This window comes from Bos grunniens, chromosome 16, assembly GCF_055505025.1.
Source record: "Bos grunniens cultivar Pamir isolate PY7600 chromosome 16, Bosgru_T2T1.0, whole genome shotgun sequence".
In the NCBI taxonomy this organism is placed as follows: Eukaryota; Metazoa; Chordata; class Mammalia; order Artiodactyla; family Bovidae; genus Bos; species Bos grunniens.
The window spans coordinates 50,509,650-50,531,274 of NC_141180.1; the positions used below are offsets into that span (position 1 = coordinate 50,509,650).

General features: G+C 38.4%; 2 protein-coding genes across 3 annotated transcripts in view; one reads left to right on the top strand and one right to left on the bottom strand.

Annotated features, from left to right (window-relative positions):
* The window catches only part of SCCPDH (saccharopine dehydrogenase (putative)), a 30,030-nt gene extending 12,914 nt beyond the window's left edge, over positions 1 to 17,116 (top strand). The window contains exons 6-12 of one of the 2 annotated variants that reach the window (XR_015143532.1): positions 5,737 to 5,867; positions 6,519 to 6,636; positions 7,706 to 7,825; positions 7,917 to 7,973; positions 13,596 to 13,694; positions 15,141 to 15,222; positions 16,475 to 17,116. Coding sequence is in view for 1 of the 2 variants with exons in the window: in XM_086345007.1 (XP_086201133.1) it covers positions 5,737 to 5,867; positions 6,519 to 6,636; positions 7,706 to 7,825; positions 7,917 to 7,973; positions 13,596 to 13,707; positions 15,141 to 15,222; positions 16,475 to 16,580 (726 nt within the window). In the remaining variant the exon portion in view is untranslated. Of the gene's footprint in view, positions 1 to 5,736; positions 5,868 to 6,518; positions 6,637 to 7,705; positions 7,826 to 7,916; positions 7,974 to 13,595; positions 13,708 to 15,140; positions 15,223 to 16,474 lie in introns of both variants that reach the window. The other variant, XM_086345007.1, reaches the window with a different exon arrangement.
* Positions 17,117 to 18,004: 888 nt separating this feature from the next.
* Positions 18,005 to 21,625, bottom strand: part of LOC147356802 (kinesin-like protein KIF28P) — a 78,612-nt gene continuing 74,991 nt past the window's right edge. The window contains exon 23 of the mRNA XM_086342931.1: positions 18,005 to 18,362. Coding sequence (XP_086199057.1) covers positions 18,210 to 18,362 — 153 coding nt within the window. The 3' untranslated portion in view covers positions 18,005 to 18,209. The remainder of the gene's footprint in view (positions 18,363 to 21,625) is intronic.

The window sequence follows — 21,625 nt, forward strand, 5'->3', positions numbered from 1 at the left end:
TAATCTTACTGAATTTATGGTCTATTTGGGAACATAAGATATTGCATTTTGGGGATAGGACCATGTTTTGTGGTAGTACTTTTATTGCCAATAGTGTCTAACCCAGTTCTGTGTCTATACTTGAGGCTCCATAAGTATTTGTTCTCTTTAAAAAAAATACTCAGTATTTCAGGTATTGTGTAATGCAAGTATATGTAATACTGCAAGATAGTGTGACATATAAATGAACAACAAGCAGACCTTAAAGAGGTAATAACTTAGACTAGCAGAGACAAGAATTGTTATTAAAGAGGTCAGGTGAAATACTGTAGGATTCTGAGACTGGGGAATAAATACATCTACCTGGGAGGCCAGAAATCATGGAGTTTTTGGAGAAGCTGGAATATGGACTGAATTTTAAAGGTTGGTGCTGAGGAGATATAGATAAGGGAGAGGAAATAGTTTAATCAAGATGTAACTGTGGGATGGTATGGTGCATGTTTTAAGTAATGGGTCTGTTCCTTTGGATTATGGGTTCAGATTGGTGAACACAAAGAACTCTGTAAAACATGCTGAAATTTGTGTTACAAATCATATCCGCTAGAGTATCAGAGCGAAGGGAAGTTATAGTGGGACTGAGTAATTTGAGAGTGCCTCATAAAGGCCTTATTAAGTTGAACCTTGAAAAGTGCATAGCATTTGGAAGATGAGAGGCGGCAACCTAAAACAAAAGCACAGAAATGAGATTGAAAGACATGTCTGGAACTCTGGGGAACATGAGTTACAGAAAGCCAACTCAGCCTGGTTTAAACAAAACAGAAAAGAATTTACTGATTCTTGTAACCAAACGTCTGCAGGTAAACAGTATGGTTGGATCTGGATGTTCTGGATGTTATCAGAACTCATTTTTACCCCTCGTCCTCTTCGTGTCTCTTCAGTAATTCTGTGTTCCTCAGTGTAAGTTCTCACAATGGTGGGGAAGTGCTGGCGGCTGCAGATATACACTGTACTTAAGGTTCATGATCTCCCAGGGACAGCTGGCAGAGTTTGAGTATGCAAAATTAGGGAAGATTACTCAGTCAGTTCAGTTCAGTCGCTCAGTCGTGTCCGACTCTTTGTGACCCCATGAATTGCAGCACGCCAGGCCTCCCTGTCCATCACCAACTCCCGAGTTCACTCAGACTCACGTCCATTGAGTCACTGATGCCATCCAGCCATCTCATCCTCTGTCGTCCCCTTCTCCTCCTGCCCCTAATCCCTCCCAGCATCACAGTCTTTTCCAATGAGTCAACTTAAGTATTGGGTTATTTGGTCATTCTTGAGCCAAACAGTGAGACCTGGGGTATAATGGAGTACTCAGATAGCCCAGGCCTGGGTCATGGGCCTTTGGAGGGGGGATCATAGGGCCAAGCCCTTCTGAACACCATGGAACAAATTCCAAATAGGAAAGAGAGTTTTCTAAGTAGAAGACAGGATAGCAGAATTAAAAATTCCCTGCAGGGGACCAGTGTAGAACTGACAAAAACAGATGTCCACTATAGGGAGATAATGAGAAAATAAGTAGAGCTTAAAAAAAAGAGGCTTCTTTTGAAAGAGCAGCAGGAGATGATCTGTAATACAAAATGATAATACTTTCTCCTTCATATAATTGTTACGAAGATTAAATTAGTCAATGAATATAAATCAGAACAGTGGTTGGCACTTAGTAATCACTCAATAAATATTGTTAAGTCCTGTTTTTATAAGGACTCAAAGTTGGGGCTTGATCAGGACCAAAGATTTGAAAACATCAGATTCAATGCAGCTCCTTCTCATTCCCCTTAAAGCAAAATATGAAGCCTTAATTTCCCAAGGATGGACAAAGATAACTCTCTTGAAGAAGCATCCCTTGGCCCAGGATTGGTTTCCTCCTGCTCCTTCTCCTGCTTTTCCCCTTAAGCTTTATTACTTTACGTAAAAATTGAATCATAGACAATGTATTGGACCATAAAGCAACTCAAAGAATTTCCGAGGATTGAAATCATATTCTCAAGACAGTGCTGTCCAGTACATCTTCCCACGATGATGCAGGTTTTCCATATATGCTGTATAATGACTTCCATACCGGATGGTGCAGCTCCAGTGCAAGTGTCAGCCCCGGCCTGCTCTTATATGGCTGCAAGCTAGGAATAATTCTACTATATTTAGAGAGCTATAGTGGGAAACGAAGAATGTGTAGCAGAGACCATATGTGGCCTACACAGCCCAAAATACTTAGTGTGACCTTTTACAGAAATAGTGTGCCAATCGCTGTATGTTTCAGGCTATAATACTATTACAGTCTAGAAATTGTACACCAGAAATCAGTGAAGAGATAACAAGAATTCAGTCTCTTCACTTCTTACAGGTTTTTAGGATTTTCTCTATACTCCTAAGTCAGTTTTGGTAGGTTGTGTCTGTGTTAGTTTCCTAGCACTGCCATAATAAAGTACCACAAACTGGGTTGCTTAAACAAGGGAAACAGTGTTTAAGAAGTCCAGATCTAGCTAGAAGGCTAGAAGTCCATGATCAAGATGTTGGCAGGGTGGGTTTCTTTTGAGGACTGTGAGGGGGCTCCATGCTTTCTCCTAGCTTTGGATGTTCACTGGCACTCTCTGGTGTTCCTTTGTTTGTAGATGCATCACTCAGACCTCGTTTTCATCTTCACATGATGTGTGTGTGTGTCCAGATTTCTCCTTTGTATAAGGACACCAGTAATTTTGGGTTGGGGGGTCCACCTCCTCCAGTATGACCTCAACTTGTTAAATCTGCAATAACCGTATTTCCAAATAAGGTACATTCTGAGGTGCTGGGGGTTAGGCCTTCAGTATACAAACTTGGGGCAGGGACACAATTTGATCCATAACAGTATCTTTCTAAGAATTTGTTCATTTCATCTAGGTTATCTAATTTGTTTGGCATACAACTGTTCACAGTATTTCCTTATACTCCTTTTTCTTTCTGTAAGATTAGTAATCCCACTTCTTTCATTCCTGATTTTAGTAATTTGAGCCCTCTCCCTCTCTCTCAGTCCAGCTAAAGGTTTTTCAATGTGATGAATTTCTTTAAAGAACTGACTTTGGTTTCATTGACTTTATTGTTTTTCTTTTCTTTGTTTAATTCCACTTGAGTCTTTATTATTGCTAGAAGACTAGAATGGAAAGCAGAAATATAAAAATCAGTTGCATTTCTATATACCAGCCACAGTTAGAAAATGAATTGTTTTGAAAAAAAGACCATGCAATGGCACCCCACTCCAGTACTCTTGCCTGGAAAATCCCATGGATGGAGGGGCCTGGTAGGCTGCAGTCCATAGGGTCACTAGGAGTTGGACATGACTGAGCGACTTCCCTTTCACTTTTCACTTTCATGCATTGGAGAAGGACATGGCAACCCACTCCCAGTGTTCTTGCCTGGAGAATCCTGGGGATGGGGGAGCCTGGTGGGCTGCCATTTATGGGGTTGCACAGAGTTGGACACGACTGAAGTGACTTAGCAGCAGCAGCAGCAGCATAGTAGCATTAAAAAATCAAGAACTAGGGGACTTCCCTGATGGTCCAGTGGTTAAGAAACTGTCTCCCAATGCAGGGGACGCAGGTTCAATCCCTGGTTGGGGAACTGAGATCCCCATGACACAGGGCAACCGAGCCCATACATAGCAACTACTGAGGCTGTGTGCTCTAGAGCTCGGCCCCCGCAACAAGAGAAGCCCACACACCACAACGTGAGAAGCCTGTGTGCTGCAACAAAGAACCATTGCAGCCAGCACTTTAAAAAATTAAAATGATCAAATACTTAAGAATAAGTGATACAAAATGTGTAAGAGTTCTTTGAAGAAAACTATAAAATGTTATTGAGTGACCTTAAAGACAAGCAAATATGAGAATCCACCATATTCATCGATTTGAATACTCGAGTTTGTCAGGATGTCAGTTTTCCTTAAATTGATTTATAATCCCATATAATTCCAATCAAAATCCCAAACAGGTTTTTTTTTTTTTTTTTGCTTGTTTTCTTTTAGTGTGAAGCTTGACAAACTAGTTCTAAAATGTGTATGAAAATGCAGAGGGCTGAAAATAGACAACACTTTCTTAAAGGAGAATAAGGTAGAACAACGCTCTTGAATATCAAGTCAGAGTGTAATATTGGCAGGGAGATAGCAATAGGTCAACAGAACAGGATAAAGAGCTCAAAGTAGTTTGTGCATATATGAGCACTTGATTTATGGTAAAGAGTCTCTTCAGAAGATGATGGGTATGGAGAAACAATGAAATTGGACTCATACTTTGCACTGTGTACAAAATCAAGTTGAGATGGGTTATAGACCTTGATGAATAAGGCAAAACACTAAGCTTTTAGAAGGTGGCATTTCATGGCCTCAAGGTCGGGAATGGCTTCTTTTTGCCCAGAAATATATTTTATTTTATTAATTTATTTTTATTGATGTATAATTGACATATAACATTATACTATTCAGATGTACAACAGATTCAGTGTTTGTATGTATTACAAAATGATCACCATGGATAGTTAATATCTATCACCATATTTAGTTATAATTTTTTTTCTTGTGATGAGAACTTATAAAACCTCTCAGAAAATTTCTAATATGCTGTATAATATTTTTGTATACATTTAAAAATATTTAATTGAGTAATTTTTTAATCTAAGACACCATTAAGAAAATGTTAAGGTCAGCTGCAAAGTAAAGAGGTATTTCTAACACATGATGAATCCTGACATCACAGTTTTGAACAAAAGAAGCAAAACTCAAGAAATATACACTATATGGTTCCATTTCTATAAAATTTAGAAACAGGCAAAATTTACTACACTGTCTAGAAATGAATTCTTAGGTGGTAAAACTAAAAAAAAAAAACAAACAAGAATTTTTCTTGATTATCACAAAGGCAGGAAAGAAGGAGGGCTTTCTGGGCTTAAATAGATGTTAGCCTCATAATTACATTAAATTATGCTTTTATGTTCTGTGCACTTTTCTATTTTTTAGCAAAATAAAAGGTTTTTTAAATGAGTTGTAGTTTTTGTCTTTTTAATGGCTTATTTGTACAAGAAGATACTCTTAGGTTTTTAAAAAATCTGTTTTCCCCTGATTTTAAGAAATCTTTGCAAATAGGTCAAATTGGCTAGGTACAGATTGAGAATAGTTTCCCAAATTAAACTTGGAAGACTTTTAGCTCTGTTTTAGTTTTAGCAAAACAGAAGTGATTAATTTGTAAAAAAATGGAAGTTAGATTGGTATCTCTCTACCTTTCAGTTTCATCAAAGCTGTTTTGTGAAAACATGAATCTTCTGATGATTTTATTATTTCTTTTTTCCTGCTTAAAGAAATCAGTGATAGTTAAGTGAAAATGATGAAGTGAAACTCACTGGCTTGTTAAAAAGAAGATAAATGATGGTAGGAGGAAAGAAGAAAGGGCATGTGTTATAAATATGTAGTATGTAAAAAGGATGTAAACAGCGAATATGATTGTACTAGTGAATGTTACTGCTGCCTAGCTGGTCATAAAAACTCATCTCAAGATTATTGAGTTAGAGATTATGCCTTGCTCAAATAAGAGGCAGTGTTCTTTGTATCAATTATAAATGACTTCGTTTTGCATTTTAGTAATTATCCCTTAAGACATGTTTCTTTAATATTTTAATTTTTTTTGGAGTGTAGTTGATTTACAGTGTTGTATGAGTTTACATGTTTCTTTAACTCTTGAATTATTTTGTTAGGGGTTGTGTGTTCATGATGGTACCTGGAAGTCAGCAGTTTATGGTTTTGGAGATAAGAGTAATTTGAAAAAGCTACGAAATGAGTCAGATATGAAGCCTGTCCCAATTGTTGGACCAAAATTGAAAAGAAGGTATATTATCTCAAAATCTGTTCTTCAGGTTATCTAAGCATATTGTTGTTTATCTGACTGTTAATAGCATGTGCTCTTAAAAAAGCCTGGAGACTGTTATAGTGAGTTCACTGTTATTTTCAAAGATAAATAAAATATAATTAATATGTTACACTAAGTTTAACTATTTCATATATAATAATACATTTGGATTCTGGGAAAAATTAGTTTTATGACTCTTCACTATCAGTATCAAAATTAAACATCAGTTAAATTTTATGCAATAAAAATGTGATGATCTTATGTATGTTAATCAATATATTAATAGTGTTTATATATGAGAACCCTGAACTCAGAGTTTGGCTATTGAAATGAGTGTTCTTTTTATCGTTATCTGAAGAAATTGTTGGGGTACAAAACATGGTTAAATTATGTATGTGTTAAGTGCCCATGGTATGAAGAATACCAGTGTTCTAACTTTTCACTTATTTGGGTGCAAGTGTAGAGAACAAAGGATGAATACTAAAGTAAATTTTAATGAAGAGCAGATCTGCCATCACTATTGTTACCACTAATTGCCTCAGCAAGGGTTAAGGTTTTTATTCAGAAATTTCCCAGTTAAAGTTGTGGTCACTGTAAATGGAAAAGCTGCAACTTGGGTCTGTCTTGCAGGTGGCCAATTTCTTACTGCAGAGAACTCAACAGTTATTCCATTCCTTTCTTGGGAGCAGATGTGTCTGTTGTGAAGCGGACTCAGCGTTACTTGCATGAAAATTTAGAGCAGTCACCTGTAAGTATATATGATTTATTTTTTAGTAAAGAGTATTCTAGTTTGTTTCAGTTCCTCTATCAGTGTAATGTAGGATTTTTATGTTTATAAATCCAAAAAAGAAAGAGTTGAATAGTGAATGTTTCAGTTTCTGGAAGCATAAAGAACTAGTAGTGTAGAGCATTTTGCATTTTATGGGGGTGGTAATAGCTTCCTCCCCGGAGAAGGCAATGGTAACCCACTCCAGTACTCTTGCCTGGAAAATTTCATGGGTGGAGGAGCCTGGTAGGCTGCAGTCCATGGGGTCGCGAAGAGTCAGACACGACTGAGCAACTTAACTTTCACTTTTCACTTTCATGCATTGGAGAAGGAAATGGCAACCCACTCCAATGTTCTTGCCTGGAGAATCCCAGGGACGGGGGAGCCTGGTGGGCTGCTGTCTATGGGGTCGCACAGAGTCGGACACGGCTGAAGTGACTTAGCAGCAGCAGCAGCAGCAATAGCTTCCTCCCACAATTCAGATCTGACCTTCTGAATATGTTTTTTACATGAGACAGTAGAAGCAAGTTCAGTGCAGGAAATCCTGGTGTTGTAATCAGCCAACAGTCCTGTTGGGAGTTTGAGCTGCTAGAATACTTTCTGTTGCTTATGGAGATATCTGGGTTCTTCTCTCTTCTGCCCTTGCTGCCTCTGGAGTCCCATCCTACTCAATTGGTGAGGGAAGTCATTATTCCCACTGCCGAGACTTGAAGAGGAAACTATTTCAAGTTAAAAAAAAATTTCTTGAAGAGGTTGTAAGTGGAGTATACATTCTATAATGTATAATTATTAAACTCAGGCATATGATTATGAACATTTCATATTTGTATTCAAGGAGGGGGAGCTAATTATTGTTTCCAACAATTCCTTTTAAAAAATGTCCCTCTAGTGTCTGTTTTCTGAACAAGCTTTTAGAACATAACACATTCATAAAGTGAAAACTGCTTTCGTTTGATATTTCTGACTGTAGAATAAGTTATTAGTAGCTAACATTTTTTTATTACTTGGTCTAAGAAGGGCATAATATCCTGATTTTATATTCTTAATCTAGGTTCAGTATGCTGCTTATATAAATGTGGGAGGCATCACTTCTGTTATTAAGCTGATGTTTGCTGGACTCTTCTTTTTATTCTTTGTGAGGTTTGGCATCGGAAGGCAACTTCTCATAAAAGTAAGTAAGTTTTTATGAAATTAAACCTATAGAAGTATTTTCTATGAATTTTAAAAAATATGACTAAAGTTTTTTTTTTTTTTCCCTGTAGTTCCCATGGCTCTTCTCCTTTGGTTATTTTTCAAAACAAGGTCCAACACAAAAACAGGTAATCCTTTCCTTTGTATCCAGGTCTCTAAAATAATATTTTTCTTAATTTTGTTTTTACTTTTCCTCAGTGCAGTGATAATAATAGCTAAGACTTGATGAAGCACTAACTGTGTTTCAGACATTCTTATGTTCTTTATATACATTACAATATTCAATCTTTTCAAACACTCCTTGAGGGAGGTGTTATATCCATTTTATAAATGAGGAAAATAAGTAACAGAAGTAACAGAGGCTGAGAAATTTGCCAAAGTCCTGTAGTAAGTAGATAGCCAGGCTAGAATGAGAACTGAGCTGTTTGGCTCCAGAAATTGTGTTCTCTTTACATCGTAGAAATTTCAGATTTTTTACTCTTCAGTTGTACTCCTTCGTTATCTCATCCTTTTTACCTCCTCTGTCCCTCTCTCCGAAACTTACTTCCTTTTTCCTCTTTCACACACCCTGGATTCCCATGGTAGATAAATTGAATCGTCACCTGTCCAATATCCTCAATACGACTGCTTTAGGCACTTAAAATATAATGTGTAAAATCTGAACTTCTTTCCACCAAACCCTCTTCTTCCTTCTATGTTTCCCATCTCAGTTGGTGGCACTATCATCTGCCCAATCAAGAACGTAGGCATCATTCTAGATTTTTCTCCAAATCCATCACAACTACCTTAGTTCCCTCTCTCTTCTCTCCTGTCTCCCTTCTCCGCCACTTCCTTCTAATTGTGGTAAAATTAAAATACACATGACATAAAATTTCCCATCTTTACCATTTTAGTTCATCAGGGATACAGAGGGCTGATTGTATATGCCCTATTTTGCTTATCCACTCATCTGTGTGTTGACATTTGGATTACTTCTATCTTTTGTCTATTTTAAATAATGCTTTTATGAAATTGAGTGTGCATTAACATCACTGAAGAGCTTTCAAAAAGTCCAGTGCCCAAGCCACATTCTACACCAATCAAACCTGAATCTCTGATCATCTGTTTTGGGTTCTCTCCCAAAGTTGAGATCTCTGCTATGAGGCCCCACTTCACACCTACTGAATCAGAATGTCCAAATGCCAGGGTCAAAACATGTATTTGAAAAAAGCTCCCTGAGTGATTCTGATATATAATGTCCCAGGTGTGAAAGTCATTGCCAAAGCAGTAAGTCAGGGAAGTATTTTAAAGAAGGTGATAACAGGGTCAGATTTAATTGTTTATTGAAGTGTAGTTGATTTACAATATTGTGTTAGTTTCAGGTATATGGCAAAGTAACTTAGTTATACATATGTATATTTTTTCACGTTATTTTCCATTATAGGTTATTACAAGGTATTGGATATAGTTCCTTCTGTTATACAGTAATTCCATGTTGCTGATCTATTCTGCGTGTAGTAGTTTGTAGTTGTTAATCCCCTACTCTTAATTTATCTGCCCCCCTTTCCTCTTTGGTAACAATAAATTTGTTTTCTATGTCTGAATTTGTTTATATTTTGTATCAGTTTTTAAATTCTACATATAAATGATATCATATATTTGCCTTTCTCTGTTTGACTTACTTTACTTAGTATCGTATTCTCTAGGTCCGTCTGTGTTGCTTCAAACAGCAATATTTCATTCTTTTTTTTATAACAGTAATATTTCATTGTATATATACATATTAGGGGCTTCCCTCATAGCTCTGGTGGTAAAGAATCTGCCTGCAATGCAGGACACCCAGGTTCGTTTCCTGGGTTGGGAAGATCCACTGGAGAAGGAAATGGCAATCCACTCCAGTATCCTTGTCTGGAAAATCCTATGGACAGAGGAGCCTGGTGGGCTACAGTCCATGGAGCCGCAAGAGTCGGACACGACTGAGCGGCTAAACCACCGCCACACCGTGCATACCACATCTCCTTAAACCAGTTGTCTGTTGATGAGCACTTGGATTGTTTCCATGTCTTGGCTATTATAAATAGTGCGGCTATGAACATTGGCATGCATTTATCTTTTGAATTAAAGTTTTCCTTTTTTCTGGATATATGGCCAGGAGTGGGATTGCTGGATCATATGGCAGCTCTGTTTTTAGTTTTTGAAGGAACTTCCATCCTGTTTTCTACGGTGGCTGCACCCATTTGCGTTCTCACCAATGACGGAACGTACAGTATTTATCTTTGTCTTACTTTACCTGAAGTCCATCCGTGTCATCACAGATGGCAGGATTTCATTCTTTTTTATGGCTGAATAACATCCCTGTGTGTGGACACGGACACACACACACACTCACTACGTTTTCTTTGCACATCAGTGGACATTTAGGTTGTTTTCCATATCTCAGCTATTATAAATAATGCTGTGGTGAACATGGGGATGCATATATTTTTTCAAATTAGTGTTTGGTTTGCTTCAAATAAATATCTGGAAGTGGACTTACTGGATTGTATGATTTGCATTTCCCTGATGATTACTGACACTGAGCATGTTTTGTTAGTCACCTGTATGTATTTTTGGGAAAATGTCTATACAGGCCCGTTTTTAATCAGATTGTTTGGTTGAGTTGTATGTATTTTTGTATATTTTAGATATTAACTCCTTATTGGATACATTTCTTGCAAATATCTTCTTCCATTCAGTAGGCAGTATTTTTGTTTTGTTGATAGTTTCACTGTGCAAAATTCAGTTTAATGTAGTTCCACTTGTTTATTTTTGCTTTTGTTTCTGCTAAGAAGACATCCAGTAAAATTGTAAGACTGGTGTCAAAGAGCATACTACCTATATTTTCCTCTCAGGAGTTTTGTGGTTTCAAGTCTTACATTTAAGTTCTTAATCCATTTTGAGTTTATTTTTCTATATGTTGTGAAACAGTAGTCCAGTTTGATTTTTTGCATGTAGCTGTCCAATTTTCCCAACACAATTTATTAAAGAGACTGTCTTTTTTGTTGTATGTTCGTGCCTCCTCTGTTGTAGATTAATTGAACGTGTAAGTGTGGGATTATCTCTGTGCTCTCTATTCTGTTCCATTGATCTTTGTGTCTATTTTTTTTGTGCCAGTACCATGCTGGTTTGGGGGTTTTTTTTGGCCATGCTGCACAGCTTACAGGATCTTAGTTCCCCAACCAGAGATTGAACCCATGCCTCCTGCAGTGGAAGCATGGCGTTCTAACCCCTGTACCACCAGGGAGTTCTCAGTACCCCATACTCTTTTGATTACTGTACTTCTGTACTGTAATTTGAAATTACAGAAGATGATACTTCGAGCTTTGTTATTGTTTCTCAGGATTACTTTGACTGTTTGAGGTCTTTTGACTTCAAATTTAAGAATTATTTGGTCTCATTCTGTGAAAAATGCCATTGGTATTTTGATAGGTATTGCATTGACTGTGTAGATTTTCTTGGGTAGTATTGTCATTTTAACAATATCAGTTCTTACAATCCAAGAGCATGGTATCTATTTCTATGTGTCATCTTCAGTTTCTTTCATTAGTGTCATGGTTTCTCAAGCACAAGTATTTTACATCCTTGATTAGATTTATTTCTTGGTATTATTCCTTTTGATGGGATTGTAAATAAGATTGTTTTCTTAATTTCTCTTTCTGATTGTTGTTAGTATATAGAAATGCAATAAATTTCTGTATGTTAACTTTGTATTTATATCCTGCAACTTTACTGAGTTCATTTATTAGTTTTAATAGTTTTTTTGTGGGATCTTTAGGATATTCTATATATAATACCATGACCTCTGCATACAGTGACAATTTTACTTCTTACTTTCCAATTTAGATTCCTTGTACTCTGTTTCTTGTCTGATGGTTGTGACTAGGACTGCCAGATACTATGTTAAATAGAAGTGGCAAGAGTGGGTACTCTTGTCTTGTTTCTGATCTTAGAAGAAAAGCTTTCAGAAAAGCTCTCAACTTTTCACCATTGAGTATGCTGTTGGCTATGGGTTTGTCATATGTGGCCTTTTATTATGTTGAAATATGTCCCCTCTATATACACACTTTGTTGAGACTTTTTATTATAAATGGATGTTGAATTTTGTCAAGTGCTTTTCCTGTGTTTAAGATGATTATATGATTTTTATCCTTTATTTTGTTAATGTGGAATATCACATTGACTTATTTGTGGATGTTGAACATGTTTGCATCCCTAAACTAAATCCCACTTAAGTAGAGTATATGCTGTGCTGTGCTGTGCAAAGTCACTTCTGTTGTGTCCAACTCTTTGTGACCCTATGGACAGGCTCCTCTCTCCATGGGATTCTCCAGGCAAGAATACTGGAATGGGTTGCAATGCCCTCCTCCAGGGGATCTTCCTGACCCAGGGATCGAAGCCATGTCTTTTATGCCTCCTGTATTGTTAGGCGGGTTCTTTACCACTAGCGTGACAGCCAGATCTTAATTATAGCTTATGGTCCATTCAATGTATTGTTGAATTCAGTTTGCTAATATTTTGCTGAGGACTTTGCATAGGAAGCTGAGGCTTCGCTGGTGTCTCAGTTGGTAAAGAATCCCCCTTCAATGCAGGAGACCTGGGTTCAGTTCCTGGGTTGGGAAGATCCCCTGGAGAAGGGAACAGCTACCCACTTCAGTATTCTGGCCTGGAGAATTCCATGAACAGAGGAGCCTGGCAGGCTACAGTCCATGGGGTCGCAAAGAGTTGGATACAACTGACTGACTTTTGCTTTCATTTTGCACTTATATTTATCCGAGATATGGGCTGTAATTTTCATTTCTTGTAGCCACCTTGTCTGGTTTTGCCTTTAAATAATGATTTCTCTTTTCTGGTACCTACTTTACTTTTCTTTGTAATAAACTTCTCTATTAGATATGTATGTGTGCTGTGAGGACACAGACAATTCAAGACCCTGGCCTCCTGCTCAGTAAATTTAATAATGCTCTCCACTAGACTAACCCTGTACTTCTAATTCATGTTTCATATTGTTACTAGATCTCATGTGTGTGTACACACACACACACACACACACAATCTTCCCCCTTCCCCTAAACTAAGCTCTAGAAATGCCACATATTTTATTTTATAAATACTTTATGTCGCAGGGCCTAACATAATGTCTGACAGTTGGTTTATACTTAATAAAAATTTGTTCACCATGGCTTTGTTACTTTATTTCTAAGTTTAGTGATTATGACAGATGCTTGGATAAATCTTCTATAATTTAATTTTGAATCAAATTTTTATACTTCTAAATGGAGCAGTTTTGTGTCTATATCCTAGGCCAATATTACCATTACTTGCTGACTATTTTTGTCTTCTCACCTCAAACATATCTAAAGCCAGAGTAACATATTCTGTCCTAAAATAAAAACTACCTCCAGCTATTCCTCTGAAACTGCCTGTTTTAGTAATGCTGTTCTTTCAGCCACAGCCTAAGATTCATCTTTATTCTTCACTAAGACTCAGCTATATTCCTCACTACCTCTGTCCCCAGAACATTACACCAGTCAGCAAAACTTACAGTTCTTCAAAGAATTATTTTTTGTTCCATGCTTAGTTAAGGATGACAGGATATTCTATCTAATAGAATATTGATTGTGGTATCTATTAAAAATGTCTTATATGAAGTATAATGTTGATAGAATGTTTTATTGTGTTCAAGGAGGAAATGACATATTTATTTAATAAACTCTTTGCTTTCTGTTCCTCAGATTGACGCTTCCTCATTTACGATGACATTTTTTGGTCAAGGGTTCAGCCAAGGCGTCTCCCCTGTTAAGAACAAACCAAACATCAGAATTTGTACTCAGGTGAAAGGACCAGGTATTTCACATGTGACTGAAGAACGTTTGGGAGTTTTACATTGTCTTAAGCTGTAAAGTGGTGTACTAGTCATAATTTCTTTTTAAAATTTGTTTTAGAAATCAATTTACACAGTTATTTAAGTTAATAATGATAAATAATTCTGTCAAAAGAAGGATTGGAATTACTGGTATCATTCAGTTTTATTGTTGTATACCTCTCTCTGATTTTTTTGTTTTCTTTCAGTATGATTCAGTAATTCTGAATGGAATTTTTAATATAAGAAGACAAGGGGCTGATTGATATTTATCTGTTCTACTCTCATACTCAAGGGTCACATTAAAGCCTTTTACTTATAACAGTAGTATAATTATAATCAAGGCTGTGGTCCAAGCTTTCTTTGGAGTCTGGGATCACCCTGACATTGCTTGTAAAATATGTGCACATGTGTGTTTTTCCAGGGAGGGTAAAAATTTTGATAGGTTGTTAAAAAACTGTCACCCCAAAACATTCAGTAACTAGGAGTACAAATTGTAGAGAACTATACAGAGACAGCCCCACTGTGAGTTACATTTCATTACCATCCTTCCTAATAGATCACGGGCATCTGTTGTACAGTTTTTAATCAAGCCAAATAGCAAAGATATCTTTGCATCTTGCATTTTTTTTCAAATTTCTACTTGGGTTTTTAGGATAAGCTATGTTCTTATTTGACATGAATATAAACACCAATGTTATACTGGTTTATAGACTTCTTTTAAAGTTACTTCTTAAAGTTAGACTTCTTTGAGAGTTACTCAGTTGTCCTTTAAGAAACTGAGTCTGTTTTTTTAAAGTGAATTTGATTGATAAAGGTCAGTTTAGTGTGAGTTGGGCTTCCCTGGTGGCTCAGATGGTAAAGAATCTGCCCACAATGCAGGAGACCAGGGTTTGATCCCTGGGTTAGGAAGATCCCCTGGAGGAGGAAATGGCAACCCACTCCAGTATTCTTGCCTGGAGAATCCCATGGACAAAGGAGCTGAATGGGCTGCAGTCTAAGGGGTCGCAAAGATTGCACAGTGTATGAATAAATCTAGGATCATTGGTAAGAGTGTTGGTTTGAGCTAGCTGCCCTCATGTGATTCTGGTTCAACCACTGTCTAACTCTGTGAATGTGAATGAGGCGCTTAACCTCTCTATGCCTCAGTTTCCTCATCTGTAAAATGGATATAAAATAGTACTAACCTTGTATGATTGTTAAGAGGATTAAATGAGTTTAATAGATTTAAAGCACTTAATACAGTTCCTAATGCTTAATAAGGACTATATAAGTGTTAATTGTTATTTTTGTTATTTCATGAACAGAGTATTAAGGAAATTCTGTACACTAAGATATAAAATCTACCATTTGATTTTTCGGTGCTGTTGAATGTCTAGTTTATACTTTCTTCTTCTTGATCACCTGTTTTCTGCAGAAGCTGGCTATGTATCTACCTCCATAGCCATGGTCCAGGCAGCCATGATTCTTTTAAATGATGCCTCTGATCTTCCTAAGGCGTGAGTCTGGTTTTCTTCAAATTTAAAGATATCTTTTCCATTTATGTTATATTTTAGCTTATTTTAGTTCAGTTTTCAGGTATTGGGTTTACAATATCTTTGATCCAAAGAGAGAGATGAACTTAAAATCATGAGGAAGTTCCTTACTGACTTCTAGGAACAGTGCAGAAAGAAATGAGAGGAGAAAGAAGTTGAGAGCCATGTAAGTTGGCTTCAGTTCCTTCGAAAAATAACTCAGATCCCAAGTTAGCTATTCAAAAAAATGTCCCCGTAGTTCAATGTTATTGACAGGAGCCCTTAATCCATGCTGAATGATACCCAGCTGCCAGTGAGAGCCTTGATTCATGGCATCCTGGCTAGATAATTATAAAGTACACTATATTACTGGAGGATTTAGCTGTTAGCCTAAAAGTAGGCCAGCTTTACAAATAAGCATAGGCTTGCAGGCTTAGAAATAAATCAGGTATGACCAGAAACTAGTAAGTAATAAACATAAAAATTATATAAAGTGAAACTTAATTATATTTTCTTCAAATATTTGTATACCCTTTGAAAATATTTAGCATTTTCTGAATGGTAGCCATTACATGTAAAAAAAACTTCTTTTCATCCTATTTGTCCTGTTTATGCTTTATTAATAATTGATTACCTAAGTTTATTTTGTCCATGGGTATATTTAGAGGCTTCCCAGGTGGCCCAAGTGGCAAAGAACCCGCCTGCCAGTGTAGGAGACAGAGACATGGGTTCAATCCTTAGGTAGAGACGATCCCCTGAAGAAGGGCATGGCAACCCACTCCAGTATTCTTGCCTGGAGAATCCCAGAGGAGCCTGGCAGGCTACAGTCCATGGGGTCCCAAAGAGTTGGACACAACTGAAGCGACTTAGCATGCATGCATGTATATATTTAATCTTCCTGAGTCTTAGGGCTGACTTTATAAACAGCAATTGTTACTTGGGTTGATAACCCTCCATGTGGCCCTTCCAACACACACACACCAGTGTAATGGAAACAGTCTCATTATCACTGAAACAGTCGAGACAGGTTTGCTAGGTACTAGTTTCCTCTTAAATAATAGCTACTTGCTCACTTGGCTGGTTTTAGAAGTGGAACCAAAAACAGTCCATGATGAAATTAAGAATCGGGTTTTTATAAGTTTTGCATTGCTTTGATAGCTAGCTGTCCAGCAGATCATACTAGCAGAGGAAGGGGCTGGGGCTGGGCATTGTGCACTGTTTTTATCTTGTCTTACAGGGGTGGAGTCTTCACGCCCGGAGCAGCTTTCTCCAGAACAAAGTTGATTGACAGACTCAATGAACATGGCATTGAATTTAGTGTCATTAGCAGCACTGAAGTCTAAACATTTGAATAATTAATTGAAGTCATAAAATGTATGAATTAACAGCTTTTTAATTTGGTGTGTTGAAATGCTTCTATAAACCTATCTGACTATATGTGGAAAAGATTGTCAAATCTAAAATATGTATACATTAAAAGCAGGAAATTGTACTAGCTTACCCCAAATTTCAAATCTTAGCTGATTTTTGTGATTTTATTGCTTTTGAGAGAAAACTTAATATTTGACTGACTTTTTCATTGAAGAATTCATGGTCATTTTTTATAAGTGAGCTGGCAGATCAGAGGATGGGATGGGTGGCTCTGTCTGTGTTGCTGACACACCCAGGCTGGTGGTCATGTGAGATAGTGGCTGCTGTTTTCCTTGTCATGGTATCAAATGGGATCTCACTTTCCCATGAATTTCTCTGCATAGTGTAGGCCTTTGCCAAATGAAACTGCAGTTTTTGCTGTTTTAGCCTAGTTTTTCACCCATCTACACTGACTGATTTTGGACTCTTACCTAAAGTTTAATAATAAAGGATTGTCAATTGAACAGTGGATTTGTGTTTGGACATGTCTGTGTAATTGAGTAATGGTAGAAATGTGCTTCCCAAGCAGTCTGTGTCCTGCTAATAACTGGGTTTATCATTCATTTTCCCTGGTTCTATACCTGTGGTTAGTTTGAAAGATGTAGCTGGTAAATTGCTACTGATTTTCACTGCCTAAGCAAAACTTTTCTCTAATTTACTTTTACATTTAACTACATTTTCCACTGAAGCCTAAAAATAAGGCAAAGACTGTTCCTTTTGTAATCATACCATAAACACAAATAAGTGTTCTGTTACATTCATCATGTAAAGAGGACAATCATTTCCTTTATGGAATTTCTACAATACAGTGAGAGGCATGAAACTGATAAGAATCTTACTCATGTTAGATAGCAACTCTGTCACTTTTCACTTTCATGCATTGGAGAAGGAAATGGCAACCCACTCCAGTGTTCTTGCCTGGAGAATCCCAGGGATGGGGGAGCCTGGTGGGCTGCCGTCTATAGGGTTGCACAGAGTCAGACTGAAGCGACTTAGCAGCAGCAGCAGCTGGAAAAACTGTACAGAAGAAAGAGGGTCTTTAACTTAAAGAAGAACAGATAAGGAAAGAGACTTAGAGAGGGAACATGGCTTGCTCCAAACCACAGAACTGATTAGTCATGGATTCAGCTCCAGGCAGTCGATCCTCTTGCTGACTGCTAACCATTGACTGCTCATATTTTCCACCTCACCTTCAGCCTGAATTCATTTTTACATGATTTTAAATCAAATAAAAAGGAATTTTGCTTGAAAGCAGTGTAATAGGTTGAGTGAGTGAGAAATGGGTTGACTAGGTTGAGTCCACAATTCAGCTCCGATAGCCAAGTTAATTAAATAATCTTGACAACTCAAAGTGCAGATGTTTTCAGTTGGTGTATCCTCTGGGAAAGATTGAAGGCATGAGGAGAAGGGGACGACAGAGGATGAGATGGTTGGATGGCATCACTGACTCGATGGACATGAGTTTGAGCAAGCTCCAAGAGTTGGTGATTGACAGGGAAGCCTGGAGTGCTGCAGTCTGTGGGGTCGCAGAGTTGGACAGGACTGAGCGACTGAACTGAACACTATTCCGCATGCAGTAAACATTCTTTCTTCTGTTTCACTATAAGAGCAACATCATTTTTCAGTTTCCACAAGCTGGATTCAAGTAGGTCCCCAAAGTCCTTTAACATTTGTGACTGTTGGTGTACAAATGGCCGAAGCATTTGATCATCTTCCTAAAAATAAATGAAAGAAAAAAGTGATATTGTTGTCAGCCCCCAAATTCATATGCCCAATGCACAGTGAAGCCAAACAAACTGAAATAGTGGGGTTTGGAGCAAAGAAGCTTGTATTCGTTGAGGAGGTGCCAACTCTGAAGATGGGATTCCTAGACTCATCTCAAATCCATCCTACTGGCTGGCCAGGATGCAAGGGTTTTAAAAGCAAAAGTAAAGGGGGTGGGGGTGGTATGTGATTTCAGCTCCCCTATAAGACCTCAGTTGCAGACTTCTGAGCATCATCTTGTAACTTGAGTCTGTCATTGTGATTGATCTGTGTCCTAGCAAACTAGTATATCATGGTCTCATGATCCCTTAACTTCTTTTGGAGAGAGAGCAAAAGCAATGATGGTTATTATTGTTATAATTCCTGATGGCTCAGGAATTCAGTTCTTAATTGACCCAGTGTCACTAATTTTAAGACTGCTTGTGTTGCAGGAAGGGGAACCCCTTCCAGGGCCAGAAAGTAGACTCTGGTCTAATACTCAGAAATGAATTGTCAGAGGAGACACATGTGTTGACAAAGCAAGAGATTTTATTGGGAAGGGATGCCCAGGCAGAGAGCAGTAAGGTAAGGGAACCCAGGAGAACTGCTCTGCCACATGGCTTACAGTGGGTTTTATGGTGATGGGATTAGTTTCCTGGTTGTCTTTGGCCAATCATTCTGGTTCAGAGTCTTTCCTGGTGGTGCGTACATTGCTCAGCAAAGGTCAATGGCAGTGAGAAGGATTCTGGGAGTGGTTGGACACGTGGTGTCACCTTTTGACCTTTCCTGAACTCTTCCAGTTGGGGTGGCTTAGTAGTTTCATGTTCCTTACCAGGACCTCCTGTCGTAAAATAACTCATACAAATGGTAACTATGGTGCCTGGCCAGGGTGAGTTTCAGTCCATGTGATTCCCCTCACACTTGGGGCCATTTGATAGAGCATTATCTCCACAGTTTGGGGTCATAAGTCAACGCATTGTTTTAAGCTGACAATCATGGAAAAGATGTTGCTGGGCTTGTTTTTCCTTTGTGTCTGTGTTCCCTTACTCCTCTAGTTAGTAATTGCTTGAATCTGCTCTTTGGAACTCAGGGAAGGTCTAAGAGAGGAAAGTCTTTTTCTCCAAACAAGAACGAGGGGATGTGTACTCAAAAGGGCCTGAAGTGTCCTGCTCAGTTTCAGTCTTAGTAGACTCACTTCATTATAGTAAAAGGATGGTGTGTGTATATGAGGGGGTGCCCTGTAAGGTCTCCCTTTGAGCTGGAAAGCTGCATTTGAAAGCTGCTACCAGAGGCAACAATTCACCTAGGAGCAGGTCTGGTTTAGGAAGCCTGCCTAAATGACCCTTTCAATTCAGTTCAGTCACTCAGTTGTGTCCTACTTTTTGCAACCCCATGAACCACAGCACACCAGGCCTCCCTGTCAATCACCAACTCCCGGAGTCCACCCAAACCCATGTCCATCGAGTCAATGATGCCATCCAACCATCTCATCCTCTGTCATCCTCTTCTCTTCCTGCCCTCAATCTTTCCCAGCATCAGGGAAAGTCAGCTCTTCGCATCAGGTGGCCAAAGTATTGGAGCTTCAGCTTAAAAATCAGTCCTTCCAATGAACACCCAGGACTGATCTCCTTTAGAATGGACTGGTTGGATCTCCTTGCAGTCTTCTCCAACACCACAGTTCAAAAGCATCAATTCTTCGGTGCTCAGCTTTCTTCACAATCCAACTCTCACATCCATACATGATCACTGGAAAAACCATAGCCTTGACTAGACGGACCTTTGTTGGCAAAGTAATGTCTCTGCTTTTTAATATGCTGTCTAGATTAGTCATAACTTTCCTTCCAAGGAGTAAGTGTCTTTTAATTTCATTGATGCAATCACCATCTGCAGTGATTTTGGAGCCCAGAAAAATAAAGTCAGTCACTGTTTCCACTGTTTCCCCATCTATTTGCCATGAAGTGATGGGACCAGATACCATGATCTTAGTTTTCTGAATGTTGAGCTTTAAGCCAACTTTTTCACTCTCCTCTTTCACTTTTATCAAGAGACTCTTTAGTTCTTCTTCACTTTCTGCCATAAGGGTGGTGTCATCTGCATATCTGAGGTTATTGATATTTCTCCCAGCAATCTTGATTCTAACTTGTGCTTCCTCCAGCCCAGCATTTCTCATGATGTACTCTGCATATAAGTTAAATAAGCAGGGTGACAATATACAGCCTTGACATACTCCTTTTCCTATTTGGAACCAGTCTATTCCACGTCCAGTTCTAACCATTGCTTATTGTCAACAGGGAAAATTGGTGAGAGAATCCAAATATTTGGGACTGGCATAATACTGTAGACATTCTGAAGTTTGCAAAGGACATGTGGGTGGGGATTCTCCCATCAATAGGGTTGACTGATATGGGTCCCCTGCCCCATAGGAGAAGGGACTGCAGATACCCTTGTGGGCCAGGGCGCCAGTGAGCAATGGTAGAGGAGGTGACGGTGCTCACAGAGATGGGCAGTGGGCAGGGGGCAGGTAGTGTGTCATGGCACCTCCTTTTAGTTTCTGTTTCCCTGATGGTTAGTGAAATGCCTGCTCAAAGACTTTGGCCATTTTTTCCAATGTGTTTTGCCACGTGTTGTCTTTCTTATTTTAATAAATATGTAGTTGTTTGTTTAGTCTGGATACTAACATCACCGACTCAGCAGACATGAGTGTAAGCAAACCCTGGGAGATTGTGAAGGACAGGGAAGCCTGGTGTGCTGCAGTCCATGGAGTCACAAAGAGATGGACACAACTGAGTGACTGAACAACAACAACAATACAAATAGATTCTCCCAGGTTGTGGCTTATTTTTTACTTTATTTTTAGTGTCTTTCACCACAGTAGTTTTTCTTTCTTTATTGTGAGCTGAGCGCTGAAGACTTGATGCTTTTGAACTGTGGTGTTGGAGAAGACTCTTGAGAGTCCCTTGGACTGCAAGGAGATCCAACCAATCAATCCTAAAGGAAATCAGTCCTGACCATTCATTGGCAGGACTGATGTTGAAGCTTCAGCTTCAATCCTTTGGCCACCTGATGGGAAGAACTGACTCATTGGGAAAGACCCTGATGCTGGGAAAGATTGAAGGCAGGAAGAGAAGGGGATGACAGAGGATAAGATGATTGGATGGCATCACTGACTCAATGGACATGAGTTTGAGCAAGCTCCAGGACTTGGTGATGGACAGGGAAGCCTGGCATGCTGCAG